The 18,535-nt window shown below is 45.6% G+C and overlaps 1 protein-coding gene across 1 annotated transcript in view; it reads right to left on the bottom strand.

Moving 5' to 3' along the window:
- The window catches only part of CLNK (cytokine dependent hematopoietic cell linker), a 149,596-nt gene that overhangs the window by 59,996 nt on the left and 71,065 nt on the right, over positions 1–18,535 (bottom strand). The window contains exons 3-5 of the mRNA XM_058670392.1: positions 17,225–17,296; positions 7,610–7,641; positions 1,286–1,323 (exon numbers count right to left, since the gene is read on the bottom strand). Coding sequence (XP_058526375.1) covers positions 1,286–1,323; positions 7,610–7,641; positions 17,225–17,296 — 142 coding nt within the window. The remainder of the gene's footprint in view (positions 1–1,285; positions 1,324–7,609; positions 7,642–17,224; positions 17,297–18,535) is intronic.

The raw sequence follows: 18,535 nt of genomic DNA, 5'->3' as shown, positions 1-18,535 counted from the left end.
CTCTGGGGAAGTCTGGAGTCTACCAGAGTAACTGGAGATGTGAGAATGAACCCATTTCCCATCCAATTCTCTCATTACACTTCTTGAGGGGAGTCTGAGATAAAAGGGCAGGAGCAGTGGGGGTCATCACCCCATATCTAAAGACAATATGTACCAGGGCTGTGAGACTTTCACCGTCAGGAATAGAGGTGAATATTTTGATAGCTCTCCATTTCCGTCTGTCTATCTACTCGTCTTCTACAAGCTTATTTATATGCAATTGATCATCTAGCATATCATCATCATCATTTATCAACTTTAGTTCTTAACTACTACATGTCCAATATTCTCTTCCATCAGCACCCTTATTTACAATAATATTGATATGTGTGCTGTTCTTGAAAGGATCCATAGCTTTAATTACAAATTAAGAGATATTTCGAACAGCAAAGAGTCAATGGTTTTATAAACGTATTCCACTTCCCACATTTGTAAATATGTCAGTTAAAATCATGTTACACGTGAAAATTCAGAAAATTCATGGGAAGAGTGTGTTAAAAGGTGGGCTTTATTGTTATACAAAAATTAAAAGTATTAAAAGGGAGAGAGTATTAAAAGGTGGGATAATTGTTATACAAAATGTTTTAGATGCATGCGCAGGTTTTTTTTGTAAAAAAACATTTTTTAAATCAAAATGTATTGTAATTCTAGATATTTGAACTGCTGTTATAAAGTCTAATCTTTAGTTGTTAAAATTCATCCTAAGTGTTGCAAATGACATCATTAAAAGGATATATGTTAACATTCAACTCTTTCTGTACTATTGAATATTTAGTATTATCTCAATGTGCTGCCATTTCAAATATATTATTATAAAATGTCAGTGAATGTCTTTAAATGTGATTCAAATTTTAGGTTACTTAATTAGTTTAAATTCTTAAGCCTGAGCCAAAAATGGATGTTTTATATTGTTTTTCTTCATAGTGTGAAATTATATTCCAGAAGCTTTGCTTCCACTTAAAATTTCACTGTATCAGGAATTGTATTTGTCATAAAACACCGGCATTTTTTCCACTTTGTTCAATCTTCATATTGACCATGCAAATTAATTTTTATCTCCATTTTATTATTGAGGAATTGGAACACAAGTTTATACTCAAAAGCTGAAATGCAGTCTTCCTTGACAAGGAAGTATACGATTTGGGAAAGTAACTTTTTTATTGTAAGTTACCAGATTTCTTGAGAAAGGCCACTCTTTGTAAACAGCAAAGACTAACAAAATAGGCAAGGGAAGCAGCCGACTTACGTCATCACGAAGAGGCTCGTTCATAGTCCGGGACTGACCTGCCAACAAGAAGGTCCCAGATGTTATTGCAGTCACAGAGGCGGCTCAAAACATCGCCCAGACTGGGCTCCTGTTTTCCTGTGGAAATCTTGTTTCCATTTCAGTGAGCTTTTCTTGACCGTAATTTTTCAAAACTGAAGTGGGCAGTTCCACGTTGCTGTTTCTACCTGTTGCTCTTACAACACAGGGCCCATGGAAAAAGGAGGAAAGAAAACCAGACAGACTAAAAGGCCATTGTGGCAGGGGAGGCAAGAGGACTTGCTCTTTCTGGAGCAGATGGAGACCTTCCCTGACAAACAGGACGCTGAAAGACTTTCCACCTGCCCCCAGCTGCTCCCGAGTTCTGGCTCAGCAACGTCTCACGGGGTTTGTTCTCCTCTCCCTTCTCACCCCAAGACTTGGGTGATGGAATCCCTGGCCCTGGGCTCCAGTCCCACCACGGAGCAACTGAGCAATGGAGTTCTTGGAAGATGTTTGTCGAACAGAACTGCTCATGGGCATTGTTGCATTCCGTGTGGAGCTAATTTTTCCAAGTTGTATTGTAGTTTTGTGCCTTCAGTCTGCTATGAGGAACTTTAAATACGGAAAATGTTCTTATCGCCTTCTCTGTGTTAGTGCAGACATGAAAAGTTTCTGCCCCTTAGAGAGCAGGAAATGGGCACTTCTCAGTGAATGCTTGACTGTGATTAGGTGCAAAGCTTCATTTCTTTGAGGGACTATGCTTCCCTTAATTCTGTGGCTGCTGGGAGATGCAAGACAACTTTCTGGACTGCACCCAGAATTTGTGGGCCAGCGTGGTATGATAGGTGTTTCTGATCGTGTTCCTGTCCTTTCACTCTAAATTTTCTCACCCTAGCAAGCTATGTAGGAAGTAGTTGTAAGTTGTGTAGCATGCCCAAGGCTTTTGTAGGTCATAATGTGTAAGTTAATTAAAGTTTGGTTCCATGGAAGCACAGCTCCTTGGAATTTGCTGCAATCCAGTGGATAGGGAAAATGTTATCCAGCCAAAGCTAATCTTCCTGAAATGGTGAGGCTGGAGGAGCAGGATCCAACCACACCTGATCCTGTCCAGCCACCCTGCTGGTGGAAGAGGTAACTACAACCACCTCAGGGCAAAAGAGAGATCTTTCTGACCCAGCACAATTACATCTTCACTGAGATCTCTGGTGGAGAAGCTCCACACATTGTCCTAGCTCTTGGCGGCAATGATTTGTCCTCTTCCATGAGCTGAGTGAAGTGATTAAGGCCACCATGACAGCCCAGCTAGCCTGGAAGCAGCAAAAGAACCCAGAGATACTGGGGATATGCTCCAGCCCTTCAGGGTTTGGTATCAGTTCAGAGATAACTCACTGAGTGTGGCCATTACCAACATCGCCCAGAGATCTGTGGAGTCTCCTTGTCAAAGACCAGCCTTCCAGCCTTCCAGCCTTGAATTGGCTCCATGCCCCTTCTGGGCGGACCTATGTCCATTCTGCCTGGAGATCTCATCTTCTCCCACCTCTCTTAAGCTGGTTGGAGGCTCAGCATCCTGCAAGATCCCATTTTCCTGCCTTCTGTGTTACTGCTGTTCTGACCACTCAAGGCCATATGAATCTCACAGAGTTGTTGAAGTCCTTGCTTTCTACCCCACTCATTGTGACACAATAAGATGGCAGCATCTGATTGTTTCTTCAGGCCAACCTCATTTACATCTCTTTATCTTCCATACGTCCTGTCTGTATTGTCAATGCAGAATCTGAACATGTAATTTTAAGCATGGCTCTTTAACTGTCTACCTGTCCATATCAGCTGCTGCTGACCCACCTACCATCCAGATACCTGTGTGGACACCAAGGCCCAGTGTAATCTGCTTGGAGTCCATCTCTGCCCTCTTCTTCTGCACAGATCTCTTCCTGGACATAACTGCACCTGACTTCTCTTCCTGACCAGACCCTGGTGTCTGGGCTGCTCTGTCCACGTTAGCACACACCTCCATCTTCCCTATTCGATTGCCTCCATCACCTGATTGGGTTCCTCATGCTCTGCCTTTCCCCAGTGGATGTCCCGTCACTGTGGCCTGCCTTTACCAAGGAACTTGCTAGGTCAGGGTAGCCAGAGTCTCCGAATCCTCAAGTTTCCCCTTTGTCATTGTCCCCCACTGACACCCACCCTGAACCTTGGTTGTAAAATTTCATGCCTTGTATATTTGTAGTGGGGCTCCTCTCTCTTCCTCTGTTTCTCTGTTTCTCTGTCTCTCTCTCCCTCTCCCTGAGCCCATGTTCCTGGAGGTATGAGGCTCACGCCTTCGTCTTAGTGCCTTCCCAGGGACACAGTAGCTCGTTGAGCCTCCAAGCGCAGTTACCATGAGATATTCACATTTGAAGGAAATCACTTGCTGAAAGGATTCCCAGCAGGTCCCACTGACAGGAATATGTTTATCTGGTGAGCGAAGTAAGGCAAAATGAGGAAGCCTGCAGAGAATCGGAACTTTCTGTTTCTCTAGGAAACAAAGACAGCAGGCTTCTCATGTCTGATTGGTTCCCTAGGCAAAACCAGCTGCCATTTTCGTTTTAGACACGAGGGAAGACTTAAGGGAGTGTAAGGTGGGGAGGGGTACAGTAAAGACTAGGAATGGCTCCAACTCCACAGGCTCCCAACTAGACTTACTCATAAACATGGGGAAAGCCCAGGAATTAGTGACTCTGAGTGAGCACTCACTACATATGCTGGGAGATACAACTGTGAGTCTGTCTCTTGTCCGGGACAGGAACCCGTGTGTTAACTGAGCACATGACCCCTGAGAGTCTTTGGTGCATATCCATATGTGCCCCTTGCATCAGGAAGAGGCCACGCATCCAAGTCTTAGTTGATGAACTTGGCAAATTCCAGGAGGCTTCCTGAAAGGGTTTTTGTTCCCTCTTCTTGTTCTGCTCCTACATCCTGCTGCCTGGTCCACAGATACGGCTGCTCTAGGCTGTAGGATGGAGGCCAATGCAAGCGGGAGAACAACGTGACAAGAGGAGTGGGGGCCTCCAAGAACTTCCAGCTGCTCCATAGTCTTATCTTTGCTCACTTCTGGACTGGATTTAGCATAGAAAAACAAAATGAAATGGTATCTATGCCAAGTTAAGTATCTTGCAGTTCTTAGTAGAGGCCATGTTGGAGTTCACCCACTGCATGGCAGGGCTGTCAAAGACCTGAAAAAGGTGGGTATTCTGTTGGCGCCCAGTGAGGAATGTTAGCTTCAGATCCCGACCGTGTCACTTTCATGTGATGTGAACTCAGGAAAGGCCTCCATCAGCTAAGGTTAGAAAGGGGCTAGAATGGGAACACTAGCATCTATCCAACATAGCTGAGAAGTTTTGGCCAACGGCGTTCATGGGGAACATCAACTCTTCAATTCCACTAGATAAGCGCCTGGCACGGTGCCCACTGACAAGATGCCGTGTTCTGTGCTTGCATTTTCAAGCTCAACTTCATGACCAAATCTTTCTCACACAATCCAGATCTTTAGGACTGCGTTTGGATCTATATTAGGAACTTGCTCATCATTTAGTGTTCATTTTTCAGCACACTGTGTGTGTCTTTCAGTGTTCAAACTCTGTTGGCATCCATCTTTTGATCTTCCACATGGGCTCTTCAGGCTGGAGTCACCTCCAACTGTGAGGCCTAAGGGATTCAGTAGTCGCTGGGTGGGTGACCAGTCATTTAAAGAAGAAAGGACAGAGGCCAGAAGTGTTTGTCATGTAGCCCTGGGTGGGTCGTAATGGGTTGGAGTTCCACTCCACTCATTTTTTTGTACCCTGACTTCTCTTGGCCTAAGTCTACCTTTATCTGTACGTGAGTGAAACAAAACCAGCTGGATGTCATTTTGTCATTTTACTGGTTTGCCACAAATTGATCCAATGAAGGACGGGGTGGACACATGACGGAACAGGTGATCTGGGAGGCAGCTGGCCCCCATTCTGTTTCCTGGGGTGCTCTTTAGAGATTCAAGTGAAATGGTCATTGTCTGGATTTGACAGTTGCTTCTTGGTGGGGAGGTGGTTTTGCTAGTTCCCATCTTCCCCTTTTAAGTAATCAGTGGTTCTTAAAAAATATGTAGACCTACCTGAATTTAAATTATCTGTTAAAATTAAAGATTGCTCGGCTTTACTGCAAACCAACCAAAGCATACACCCTGATATGGACTTCAGGATATGAGGGTACTTTAAATAGTTTATGGTGAACAGATTTTAAACGTTCAGCTTATTTTGATGCCCAACATTGAAGTCCATATGTATGAGGGATTTAAAAGTCCATGAACATACATTCTTACGAAAACATGATGTGTGAATTCTTTTTTTTTTGCATAAACATTTTCAGTTGTTGTGATTGTATGTTTGAAGACGGTGTGTTAGTCCTTGGAGTTCTTCATCTGGGGCTGATTTGAGGCTGTGGCTGTGTTTACAAGAACCGGGTGAGCACCTTGCCTCAGCAAGCCAGTTGTCAGTTTTGGATTTGTTTCTGTTCACCGGTATTCCCAGCTCTCTGGGAGAACCAGCCCCGGGCGGCCTCTGCTGAATTAATGTGGTGTTGTGATGCCTGCAAGTGGCCAGCAGGGGACAGTGGATACTCACAGATTCTGTATTCACCGCTTCTTAAAATACAAATTTTTTTTCCAAAATGAGAAAAATCAACCATCAACACTGCTTTCCTTAGAAAACTTAAAAAATCCAAATATTCCTGGACAAAAGAAAATGTTTCTGTGTAATTGAACCAGTTAGCATCTATCTTTGTCAGGTTTTTTAATGTGTGTGGTGATGGAAGACAGAAGGGCTCACTTTCTAAATAGGGCTCTCTTCTCTGATTTCACTGTTTGGTGGAGAGAGAACTCGTGAGTTTATTTTATGGAAAAGCACAGAGCTGCTCCTTCCACACAGGCCCCTGAGGAGGTGTTGACATTGACAAATTGTGCAAGTTTGAATACAGAATGTGTCTATCTTCAGGCCTGCAGTGTTTCTTTTTTAAGAATTCATTTTTTTGTGGTAGATTTCTTTTAGCATAGAAAAATAAAAATATAGGCTATGATAGAAAAATGATAAGGCCGAGCAAAGGCGAAAGAAAGTGAACCTCAGTAAAGTGGTACCAGTTCAAGCCAGCACTTGGCACAGGCGCACACGACGTACAGGCCTGTAGTCTGTGTGTGAGAGTGCTCTGAGAAGTCTGTGGAAAAGGTGTACTCTTTTCATTCCAGTTTTCCAGGAACATTTGGAGTCCCTTTGTGTGGGATCACAGAATACACACTGTTTTGTTGCTTGCTTTGAAATCAGAAAATACACCATCAGCATACAGAGGCGGACGAAGAGGCCCGACCTCATTGCTTGCAGTGGCTACGTGATATTTCCTCCTCTGTGTGCCCTATCATATAAGCACCTTCAGCTCCAGACGGGATCCAGGTGGAAGCTGGGAAGGGATTGGGGGTGAGCTCACAGAGAGGACTGTGCTTGAGGTCAAAGACTAGAGTGCAGTTTGGGTGCATCCCCTCAAAATGGCACAGCCCTAGTTAAAACTTCCTGGAAAGTTTCAGAAAAACATTTCCGTGAGACTAGGTGGGTGCTCAGGTCCTGCCTAAGCTGATACTGCGCGATTTGCCCCATTCTGCCCAATGCTGTGCGCACCTGTCGAGAGCTGGTCATGTGTTCCAATGTGTTCTATAATGAACCTTTCAAACTCATTTGCTGACTGTGTTGGTCTCCACCACTCAATCACCTTTCATGCTTTTCCTGGACCACTCTCACTTTTTTCCCCCACATTTCCATCATCATGTCCAGTGCTAAGCTTTCTAGAGATGTCCCATGGGGCTTTTTCTATTCTCTATGAAAAACACAAGGTGTACTCAAACTTTACTTAACTTCCAGGTGCCAAAAAACCAGCTCTGAGAAGAGGTGTAAGACAACATAGGGTGAGCTTGTTGAATCATCCAGTCACTCAACTTCATTTTGGGGAAACCCATTATATAAAGTTTAAACCAACTCTATGATATAGAGCTGAACAAACTTCGAAGGGTAGCCACAATACTGGCATTTGGGAGACGAATACCCATTTCTCTGATGGAAGAACTCAGGCACAGAATGAGCCATGCTTCCTCCAAGGCTCCACAGCTAACGCCTGCAGAGCCAGGATCCCCACACTCTGGCTTCCAAGGCAGTGTGCCTCCGCAGCACCTGGAGGGAGGGGTTGGCAGCTAGCAGCTGATGTTGTTTGGAACCGATCAATGATTCCATTTGAGGCTGTACAGGTGTTCCCAACGCGCTGATGACTCACCTGGGGCACCACCACCGAGGCGAGTCCATGACCTAGGGTGGAAAAGAGCCAGGGTGAGTGTCAGCTGCTTGGGTGAGAGGGTGCTTCACAGGCAGCTCTGGCATTGCTTTGTGCCTGCATTGCCCTAGACTTCCATTCACGACATCTTTAGAAAGAAAACAGGAAGGGGCTTGTAGAAACAAATAGAAAACAACGTCACACATATTGTTTGGTAATTTTCTTGAACATTGTTATATTATGAATCTGTACACATATATTGGGAAAAAATGCATCTCTGCATTACGAAAGAATGCATAAGATCCTACATGCTTTTTACATCTTTAGATATTGAGTCCTGAGGTTCTTGTTAGTGTTTGTGATGTAAGTTATGCTGCAATGTGAGTCTCTTCTTGCACTGTTGGTCTCTTCTGACTATTTCCATGATGGGACTTTATCGAGTGCAGTGGAATGGCCAAACAGAGTAGACTTTCTTGCCTATGGTTCAGCCACTTTCTGGAAGCTGGGATCGGTTCATATTATTTTCTATCATTATCTATAGAATGTGCCTGGCTGTGTCATTGTTTCTCGCCACCATAAAACTCAGACTTTCAAATCACTTTACCTACCTAGCACTCATTCCTTATTTTACCCATTGCTCTTCCTTGATGATTCCTAAAATAGAAATATTGTTTTTCTTTTTCAGATAGATTTGGACTAACTGCATTTCTTCTCTTGTGGGGTATCTGTACGTCTTTGTCCATTCTCTTGCAAGGTCTTCACATAGCCACAGGATTCACCCTCAAATGGTGTGCTTGTGCACGAATATTTTTGCTACATTGTGGGCAAGGATCTGAAAGGCCCCAAGGACGCAGAAAGCTCCAAAGGAAGGTGCTGTCATGAGCCAACTTGTTTGTACCTCTAATCGCTGCCAGTTTTTGCATTACTCCTTTCCTCTGAGGTTCCCCAAGTGCGTCACAGGAGCAATTAATTGCACATCGCAACACACACCGGGTGTAAATATTTATGAGGCTGATTTGGTGGCTGGGACTGGGTACAGAATCCTGGAGCATAGAGGTGTTGGTAACCAGGAAACCACAGCCCATGAGTACAGCTGCCTGCCTGCTCTATTGCCTTCTCTTCCCTATTTTTAATTTTCAAAGTGACTAGGTTGGGAACCCCGAGTTTATGAAAAGGAAGCAACTTGCTCATTCCCAAAAGCCACTGAGCGTGTGGGGTTTACCTGCAGCCCCTCTGGTCTCCCAAGCCTTGCCTGTCCCCTCCCCAGGGCCTGGAGGACATGGCCAGTCATGCTCTGGTGGCAGGTGCAACTGTGCTCTCAGAGGCCCTTGAGGGGAGCAGTTGGTGTCCTCTCAGGTGGCCTGAAATTCTGCAGAAATTAACACAGATTGGCTGGTGATGAGCCGACTCTGCTGACACCTTGAAAAGATTTCCTCTTCCCTGGCGTCGGGGCTTGCCATTCCTTGCATGGGACACAGAGTGACATGTGCTTCCGAGCAGAATGGAAGTGTAGAAAGGTGTCCTGTTGATTAGGGACAGCAGGTCCAACACAGGCAACTCTGCCCAGGACCTTAAAGGAACATTGGGGATGAAAGTAGTATCTGACCTTGGCCTCCCCTGGACTTGAGAACCTAAGACTGTAAATACTAGAAAGCTTGCTGGAGATAATGTTGGCCAGTTCCAGAGTTTTACAAAAAGAAGAACTGGGGCCCAGAGCTGCTAGAATGTTCCCTATTTCAGGCTCCTGGAGGTAGAAGTGAGTCGTTTCACATCTAAAAAGAGGAAATCAGAAGGAAAACATAGTTTGAGTCCCTGTCCAGGCACTGAACGAGGTTAGATTCTGATTGGTAGACAGTTTTTTTTTTAATGGACCAGTTCAATCCATTTAAATTTATTTTTTGCAATTTCTTGTTAAAATTCAGCATTATAAAAAGATTTATTTTAACACACAGAACTCTGTACATACTTCATGTGTACAATGGATGCTTTTTGAGGAAAGTTTATATCCACCCATGCATACATACTGTATCACACTACATTTATGCTGGATCTAGAATAGTTTCACTTGTGGAAGGGCTGGGGGAGCAAGAAAGAGGAGATAAGAGTGCAAGTGTTTCAAGTTTTGGTTGTAGAACGTCAACAGGTCCTAGAGAGATACTATACAGCACAGTGTCTGTAGTTAACAATGCTACACTGTACCCTTAAAAGGTGGTTTCAAGCAGATAATGTGTGGTATCAGACACGTGCATATAACAGCAACACAGCAAGGGACGGGAAGATTTGGTGAGCATGTGTTTTTTTTTTTAAAAATTTTTTTAAAAAAATTTTTATTTTGGTGAGCAGGTGTTTTTTTAAAAAAATTTTTTTTTATTTTGCTTACATGTTATTTTTTTTACTAATTTATGTGGGATGCAAAGACAGAAAGAGACACAGAGACTTGCCAACCTCTGGTTCATTCCCCAAATGCTCTAACAGCTAGGCCTGGGCCAGGACCAAAGCTGGGGACTGGGAACTCAAGCTGGATGTGTTCCATGTGTGACAGGGGGCCAAATGTTAGAGCCATTACTTGCTGCCTCCTCAGGGGCCCACGAACAGAAAGCTAGAATGAAGCTGGAACTGGGAGTCAAACCTGGTCACTTTGATGTCGGGCTAGGGCATCTTAATGGCTAGGCTTATTGGATAATGTGTGGTATCAGACACGTGCCACACATTTTATTTTTAAGGCGTATACAGTAGTTGTGTAAATTGATGGGATACAGGGCAAAGGTGTAGACCTGATAGAATTAGCACAGTGGTTATCACAGGATGGGGGCATGGGAGAGGCTGTCCAGGGGTGCCAGCTCCAGTTAGACAGGACATGGTAGGGTGAGTAGGTCAACAATAAGGTATTACACATTTCAAAACAGCCAGAAGAGGAAGTTTTGAACATTTTGTCCAAAGCCACAGTGCACCTGTTGTGCATTTCCAGCTGCACTTTGCAGATGCAAACAAAGTTTAGAAGAGTTAACATTCCCATCCCCTTCCACTCCCGCCCCCTCCTCTCGGAGTAGCCCAGCAAGGATCGGCAGAAACAGCATTTGCCCGACTCCTAATGCCTGGTTTTGTAGAAGCCAGCAGCAGCAAGTTAGACTGCAGTGTGCCAGTGTGCCCAGAGCTTAGCTTCCTCCTCATGGCCAAGGCTGTCTGAAAGTGGCTGATGCTATCAGCTCTGCCTTCCTGCTTATTCAGATGTCACATCCTGGGGGATTATCACCCCAGGGCTCTCCATGCGTCAGTGCAAGCCAAGTGAATTAGCAGAGGAAGCACTGGCAACACAGGGAGTGCTGTTGTTATTCCAGCTGAGCCCCAGCTAGGAGCTAGGGAGCCTGGGAAACAGAGTGGGGAGGGAGAAGGGATCTGCTGGAGCAACCATTTCAGGGCTCAGGCCAATAGGGAGTTCCTTGGGAGTGTCCAGGATGCCACAGTTTTGTCCGGCTGGGGCGCACACGCCTTCTTGACACCAGCCAATGACAACCTATCTGAAGAAACTCCTGTTGGCACTATTTGCAGCTTGACAGCTGAGGTGATGAATGCATGAGGCTGCTAGCAAACCTCATGGAAATCTGGTGTGCTCTCTGTGCGCCCAGCAAGTCGGGGAGTTTGCATGCGGCCTCTTGCCAGGAGGCTCTGGTTTCCTTTTGCCGGCAGTGTCAATGGCATGACCATGTTGAGTGACCCACATGGCAGCCACTCTGTGCTATCTCCCTTTACCCTCTCTACACCTGGGCTTGAGTGCAGCAGCAGGCTTTCCTAACTTTGTTTAGCATGTAAGGCCAGTGTCAGCATTCATGGGAGATAAAGTGGACAAGGCTGACCTTCCAAGATCTGTTGTCTTCAATACTTCAGGCTCTTTACAGAGTTTTAATTCTGAGTTATTTTAACACTTAAAAATTTTTAATACACTTAGTAACTCTAATATAATAAAATGCAACTCCTGTCCCTAGCCCCGACTCACGCTTGTCTGCCTGGCAGGACTGGGTCTGGTACAGCAGCCATGGGTGCTGGTGTCCACCTTATCCATGGAAACAGAGTTTGGCTGTGTGTTGTTCCAGTCCACAGAGATGGCACTTGGTTCTGTCTCCAGGGTCAAGCTCCTTGTATGAAGACTAATAACTCATTGCTCCCTTGAGTGCAGCGTGAGAAGTCTCAGGAGTTGGCAGCACACCCTTGGGGAATGACCTGGGTAATTTCACACCATCAGCCTTCTGAAACTTCTAGGATTGATCTGCTCAACTTTGGTTTTCATTTTAGGTTCTGCTTGGAAATGAGAAGTTACTCCTGAAAAAAATCCACTAACTTTTGAAAGACAACTGATCCTTCTTGGAGCTGTTAAACTAGACAGAAATGAGCAGAAATCTGAAGTGACTCAACTCATAGCCTTTTTCCCTCTGCCTGAATGCTTGCCTTGTGTCAGGCAGGAATTGAACTCTACGCAACAATGATTTTGCCAAAAACTTATGACAATTCTTGGTGGATATCATGTTTATTTCAGTGTTGGGACTCTTATAATATCCCAGCACCAAGTAAGACAATAAGGATTTCTTCTCCTTTGAAGATGGGTTGACTGTAAGGATCCTACTAGATCACATAGTGTAGGTGTCCTGCTATCTGGCTGGTAACCAGGTACACCATTCTCCCTCTCCATCCCTTAGAGATAGACAGTTGGTTTTAGGGAGCTGTGAGGCTAAGGTTTGGACATGCACAGTGTGCTCAGGGCAGAGAGAATGTGAGGGGTAAGCTGGCAGACAGTGTAGGTAAGTGGGCACAAGATACAAACAGCTGTCTCAGAAAAGTGACATAGGGGCACCAAAGGCTAATTAGAGAGGGAAGGACTGAGGTTTCTGGAGTCCAGGAACATGGGAATGATAGCTGGGCAGGGAGAGTTCTCCTTGCTTCCCACATGGCCAACAAAGCCCTCCACCCACCACCCGGATGTGCCTCCAACAGTTTCCCGTGTAACTCACATTGCCTCACTGGAAGAGATAGCAACTTGGGTGTTCAGGCCCCCTGGACTGGGCTGCCAGATCCTAAATAGGAAACTTGGTGCCAATTCAGTGCCTGCAGTGTCGTCTATACTGCTGTTACATGAGCAGGACTGAATGGATGGGAGTGAATGAGTGTTATGTACACACGCACAGCATGGCTGGAAAAGGGGCTCCCAAGAGGCCAACTGTTTCAAGATGCATTGTCAGTGAAGGCTCGCTCTGTACAGACCAGTCCTACTCCAATGAGGCCAACAATGGCCGCCACACAGTAGGATGTGCACTCACGATGCTCCACCTGCATGCACGATGCCTCTTCAAAGCCCTCTGGAATAGGTTTCTTGTTTCATCGCAGACTGCAGATCAGAGAACATCTCCCAGCCCCACATGACTTTGAAAAGCTGAAACTCACCTCCAGGAGGGATCGAGTCAAGGCTCCATATTTGATTAGTGAATAAATAGGTTCATTATGTCTCAAAAACATCCCTATTCAGTTTCCAGAATCCTCCTCTTATCTTTTATTTTTATAAAAGATATTTGGGTCTTGCAACTCCTTGATGGGACCCTGGGGAGAAAACCCTGGAGGTGTTTACTACCATGCAGGACTGTCATAAGCTCACCCCCCAGATCTTTGACTGCTGCCTCCTCAGGAGCCTGCCCTCCCAGCCCATCTGGAAGCCTCCCTGCTTTGCACTCCTGCGACACTTCTGACTCGCAATATATTTTATAAAGCTGGCAGGTATCATCTAACTATTGACTGAGTTTTTCCTTTCTTCCCTTAACTAGGCTTTCAATTCTTTAAGCCAGTAGGGTCATTGTAGGCTATAGTCTTTCACGTTGTCTACTGATGTCTGTAGCTAATATTGAACACTGAAAACAAAAACGTTGGACATTGTGATTGGTTCTATGGCAGACAAACAAGAGTGGCAGGCTGAGCCACCGTGCCTGAGTTAGGTAAGACCGTCCTCTTCCAAGCAGAATGCCACCCATGTCCCACATCTCTCCATCTTTTTTAGGCCCTCCCCCTTTGGTCTCTTCTATCTCATCTTCCCCCTAGCCTTCTCCCACTTGGTTCATTTTGTCACCTGCTGAAGTATCGAGCATGTGGCACGGCAGGCTTTGAATCAAGTAGCTTCCTAGTGTATCAACACCATAAAACTAGTGGATCCTGATTGCCCCCCAGACTTCCCATCTTTTTCCTCCCCATCTTTCAGCAATTATCTATGGGGCATTGGGTAGGGATGTGCCCCCTGTGGCTGACCCTGGGAAAGCTGTCTGGACTCCACATTGCATATATGCCCTGCCAAAAAATGTTGGACCTGTAAATCTCTTGGCTGTTGAGCTCTTCCAGCACTCCTCCTTCTAAGCACAGTGAGGTGGAGCGGAGCAAGCCAGTGCCTCATTGCTCTCAGTTGGATGGAATCCTGTGAAAGCTGGGAGCAGGTGACATAAAATCAGGGGGAGGGGGCGTCAGGAGAGCAAACAGGCAGCAGTGGTCACAGTTCCTGGGCTTGCCTGGCTCTTAAGGCCCAGTAGGGGGCCTCCTAGTGCATGCAATAGAAGGTTTCCATCTCTCTGGGGTTAGGACTTGGCTCTCTTGTGCCCTGAGAAATTACAGCCACCTGCACTCTGTGCCCCAGTGAACTGTTGCTGCAGGTGCTTAAGGGAGAGGAAAGATAAAATCCGTAGTGCATGTGGTGATGAGTGGGAAGCAGCTGCATGTGGCAAGTGTGAAGGATACTGTTAGGACCAACATTGTCAGTAAGAGGGGAGAGAAAAGGGACCTCCTTGTGGGAATTGAGGGCTTAGAAAGGAGTCTTGGCTCTGCCACTCACCCTGCTGTCCCACTCTACCATACACTGAGTGTCCTGCTGGTGGGGCTATGTCTGTTCATCTGGGTTTTCTCAGGGCTTCCCACAGATTAACCATTTAAGGGCTAGTCCTCTTCTCAAGGAGACAAGTATTGGGCCTCCTGGGCCCTCCTTTCTCTCTCATGCTTTTTTTCTGTTCTCTTACCACTCGGTGGGCAGGAACAGATTAGGACTGGAGCCCCAGGTCTCTTACTCCAATTCCAAAGCTTGCACTCTGGGGGCCAATGCTTCCAGCCAGGATTCTCAAACCCCTAAAGCAAGCATTAAGCTTTCTGGGAAAGCTTCTGATATGCAGGAGCTGTGCTCCCACACTCCTCTTTCTGACGCATTTCTAAGACCACAGGGGATACAGACTCTGCTGGTCCCAAGCCCAGCCGCTAGAACCAGCTTTGCTTTTATCCCACGTGCAGATGTGTCTCCCAGAGCTGCAATTCACCTCCCTCCTCTTCATGGGGGAAGTCCTGGCCAGGAAAGCTGGTGCCTGTGACCCTGGGCATCCCCTATGGACACCAATCCGTGTCCTGGCAGCTCCATTCTAACCCATCTCCCTGCTATTGGCCCGGGAAAAGTAGCAGAAGATGCTCGTTTCGGAGAACCAAATGAAGCTCCCAGCTCCTGCCTTTGGCCTGGTCCAGTCTAGGTTGTTACAGCAACCTAGGGAGTGAACCAGCAGATGAAAGGTCTAGCTCTCCCTGTAAATCTGACTTGCAAATAAATGAATGAATATTTTTAAAAAGAAATAGAAAGTGCCACTCACATACACACATGTACAAACTCACACACACAGTATGCCATGACCTGAGAATTGTTTGTCCACTCCAAAACCCACAGTGACATTTAGCCTTGTTAATGAGGAATCATGAGCTCAGCTTGGGGCGGTTGGCAGAGGTTGGACAGCCGCCTTATGCTTGTTAAGTGTGTTGACTCCCACATGCAACAGCGTGAGGAGCATAGGCAGGGTTGTTTCTGATACTAGGAATCATGATAGTCTACATTTACTTGTTGTGACTATCTATTTAGCCTCAAGGGCTGTATTCATCTGTCTGATAAAAGTAGGATGGCTACAGCCCTGTGCGAACGTCCACAGGCAGGTGGAACGTGCCTAACACATAGTGAGTGCTCAGACCTCTGGCCTTTATGATTTATTAAGGAGCTGTGGTGTCCCAGGGAGCCCACAGAGGTCTTTATTTGTTTCCAAACTCTAGGGCCAGGAGATTCTGTGATGGACAAGAGATTTCACTTGCCATTTCTAAAAGTCACAACAAGCTGTAATGGAAAGACCTCCCGAATTCAAACCTAGGTCCAGTGGGCTCGCTCTGCACCTGAGCCTGCTCGGCAGTGGCTTCCCATTACCCTCAGCATCAAATGGTGGCCATTGTCATTTCTATGGAGGAGTGAATACATGTGTATAATGATTATTAAAACAAGACAGCCGGCTCGATATGTAGCTTTCAGACATTTGATTTGATTTACATATCTCAAATACTAATTTATATTCATATAATACTCCCATTATAAAATATGCAGAGGTACAGAGATTTGTATGTATATGAGTTTTTTTAAGCTTGGGTTTATAAATGGTTTGGAACAGGCTGCACAAACATCGTCTGTTGCTCTTTTTAATATATCCTGAGCGTGCTATGACACATCCTGAAATAATTTGCTTCAGAAAAAAAGCTCTGCTCTTTTCTCTCTGTCCCCCCACCATGCAACTGTAAATATTACTTTGATGTGTGTAATTGCCGCAGTCCTCTGCATTTGAAGGAAAGCTCCTGATGCTTCCATCTCCTGCTATTGTCAAGAAATAAGAGAAATGGACTTAAAATGCGTTATTCAAATGCATTTAATGTAAACATTAAAGAAGTCTGAGAACAGCCACAAATTTTCCTTTGCTTAAAGTGGTTTTGAAAAATACCCTGAGTGTTCAGTTATATGGGATTTAGGGAAAGTATGTTCTGTGCACATCTTAAATTCGAGCCTGCTTATGCTGGCTCACAGAGAAGGAACTGAAGGACATTTAGTGGGCTGAGTTGAGTTGAACCAAATCGAGTTGGGAGAATTGGCATCACTTATGGAAACCCTTGGGCCCTCACTCATCAGCCCAAGAGAGACCACCCAGGCAGGTGTGAAAGGGTGCCTGCTAGGTGCAGGATGCTGCTCTGTATCAGTCTGCAGAGGGACAGAGCAGACAGGGCTAATGTCTGCTTGACTCCCTGGTGGGGATTTTATCACGTTAGCACTTGTCACTGAGCTTTTTGCCTGGTCTGTGAGCCTCTGAGGGCAAAGCTCTGTCTCTTGTCCCAGGATTTTCAGTGGCCTCTTCTAGTCTTGATGCCATAAATGCTCAGCGTTTTTCCCAATCAAAGCACCGAGGAAGAGAAGGATAGAAACCTTTGGCTCTACCTTGTCTGTTTGCTGTGAGTCCCTGACACAGACTGGTGATGCGATCCCCGGGGCATCCTAAAATGCACTGGCAGGTGCCTGGAGCCTCCCTTTCTGGCTGGCAGGTCTGGTGAGGTGCCTCACCTGCAGGACTGTGGAGGCAGGGAGTCTCAACCCACAGCAAGCCCCTTCTCCTGCGCTTTGATCTCAGTGCGGCCTCTGGAGTCACTCCCACTGCCATAATTCCAGCCCACAGACAGTTTCTGCATGTATGATGGTCAGCTGGCTTGCCACAGAGCCAACGTCCCACCCTCTTCTATTAATAAACAAGTAAATTTTCTGACCTATTTTTCGGCAGAGCGAAGTTCTGGAATTTCAAATCACGGGTTCCTTCTTTTGTCGTCCTTCCATTGCCCCTGGGATGAAAGAAAATAGATTATATCTGGGAAACAGCAAGAAGCTAGGGGAAAAATTAATTAAGTGCATTCATTCATAGAAACAAGCACCCAGTCAGATTTAAGTAATCAACGCCTCACATATAATTCTGAATCTCTCTTTGCATTTCCATTGGGGTTAAAAAATCTGCATGTAAAGTAATTGAATTACTTCTTCTTCTTTTTTTTAATGGAAGAGTTTTATTTTGCAGAGATGGAATCCTAGGGCAGAGGAGATGGAGAACTTGGGGTAGCTCTCCCACGTTGACAGTGACCTTGGTCAAATGCCACCAGTTCCCCCCTCATCTGCATTCAGCTTTAGCCACGTAGATGGGAGGCGCTTACGATATTTAGACTGAGAGCTGGATGATATTCTGGAAGTTTTGCGAAGTGAGCTGAGTTTGTCAAACCAGTGTCCAGCGAAGGAAGAGCAGGACTGAGCAACACCAAGTCCTAGTCCAGTAATATTTATTGAACTCCCATGTAATTTAGACTCTCTCTGTTCAGGCATTTTCTAGGAAGTGATTGTATTAATTTAAATTGGGTTCATGTTGTTAAAATTCATTGACTCCATTTACTATCATAAAACATCACTGATACGCATACTTCTTAGCTAAACTTCACATTCTGTTTTGGGTGTTTCATGCATTTTCACACATGTTCCTGTAATTTTTTTCCCTCCTCAGAGGCTCCGTGACAACAGTCCCCTTGTCCCTGTTTTCTGCACTTGGGCCAGGGGGCCTCCCCTGGTCTTGAGACGGTCTACTCCCGCCCCTCTTCCCACCAGCTCTGGCAGGTCTGTGTCTGCTTTCTCAGAACATCATTGCCGTCTTGGTACTTGTAACTCACATTCCTGGGTTATTTCCACAGAGAAACCTACCTTGGCCTTCTAGACTGACTGGCTCCTTGTCTCAGTTTCAATTTTTCTCCTCTCTTAATTTTTTTAAAGGCAGAGAGACTGAGACAGACAAGATCTTCCTTACTCTGATCTACTCTTCAAATGCCTGCAACAGTGGGGCTAAGCCAGGCTGCAGCCAGGAGCCAGGAACTCACTGGGTCTTCCATGTGCATGGTAAGGACTTTAACCCATAACCTGCTACCTCCCAGGATGTGCAGTTGCAGGAAGTCAGAGTCAAATATGGAGGCAGGACTTGAATCCAAGTCTTACAATAAGAAGTGTGTCTCTCTCAAGTGACATCTTAGCTTAAGTGCCAAGTACTG

The sequence above is a fragment of the Ochotona princeps genome, chromosome 11, assembly GCF_030435755.1.
Source record: "Ochotona princeps isolate mOchPri1 chromosome 11, mOchPri1.hap1, whole genome shotgun sequence".
In the NCBI taxonomy this organism is placed as follows: Eukaryota; Metazoa; Chordata; class Mammalia; order Lagomorpha; family Ochotonidae; genus Ochotona; species Ochotona princeps.
The sequence above is the reverse complement of the archived record's forward strand: the minus strand, read 5'-3'. Positions and strand labels throughout refer to the sequence as shown.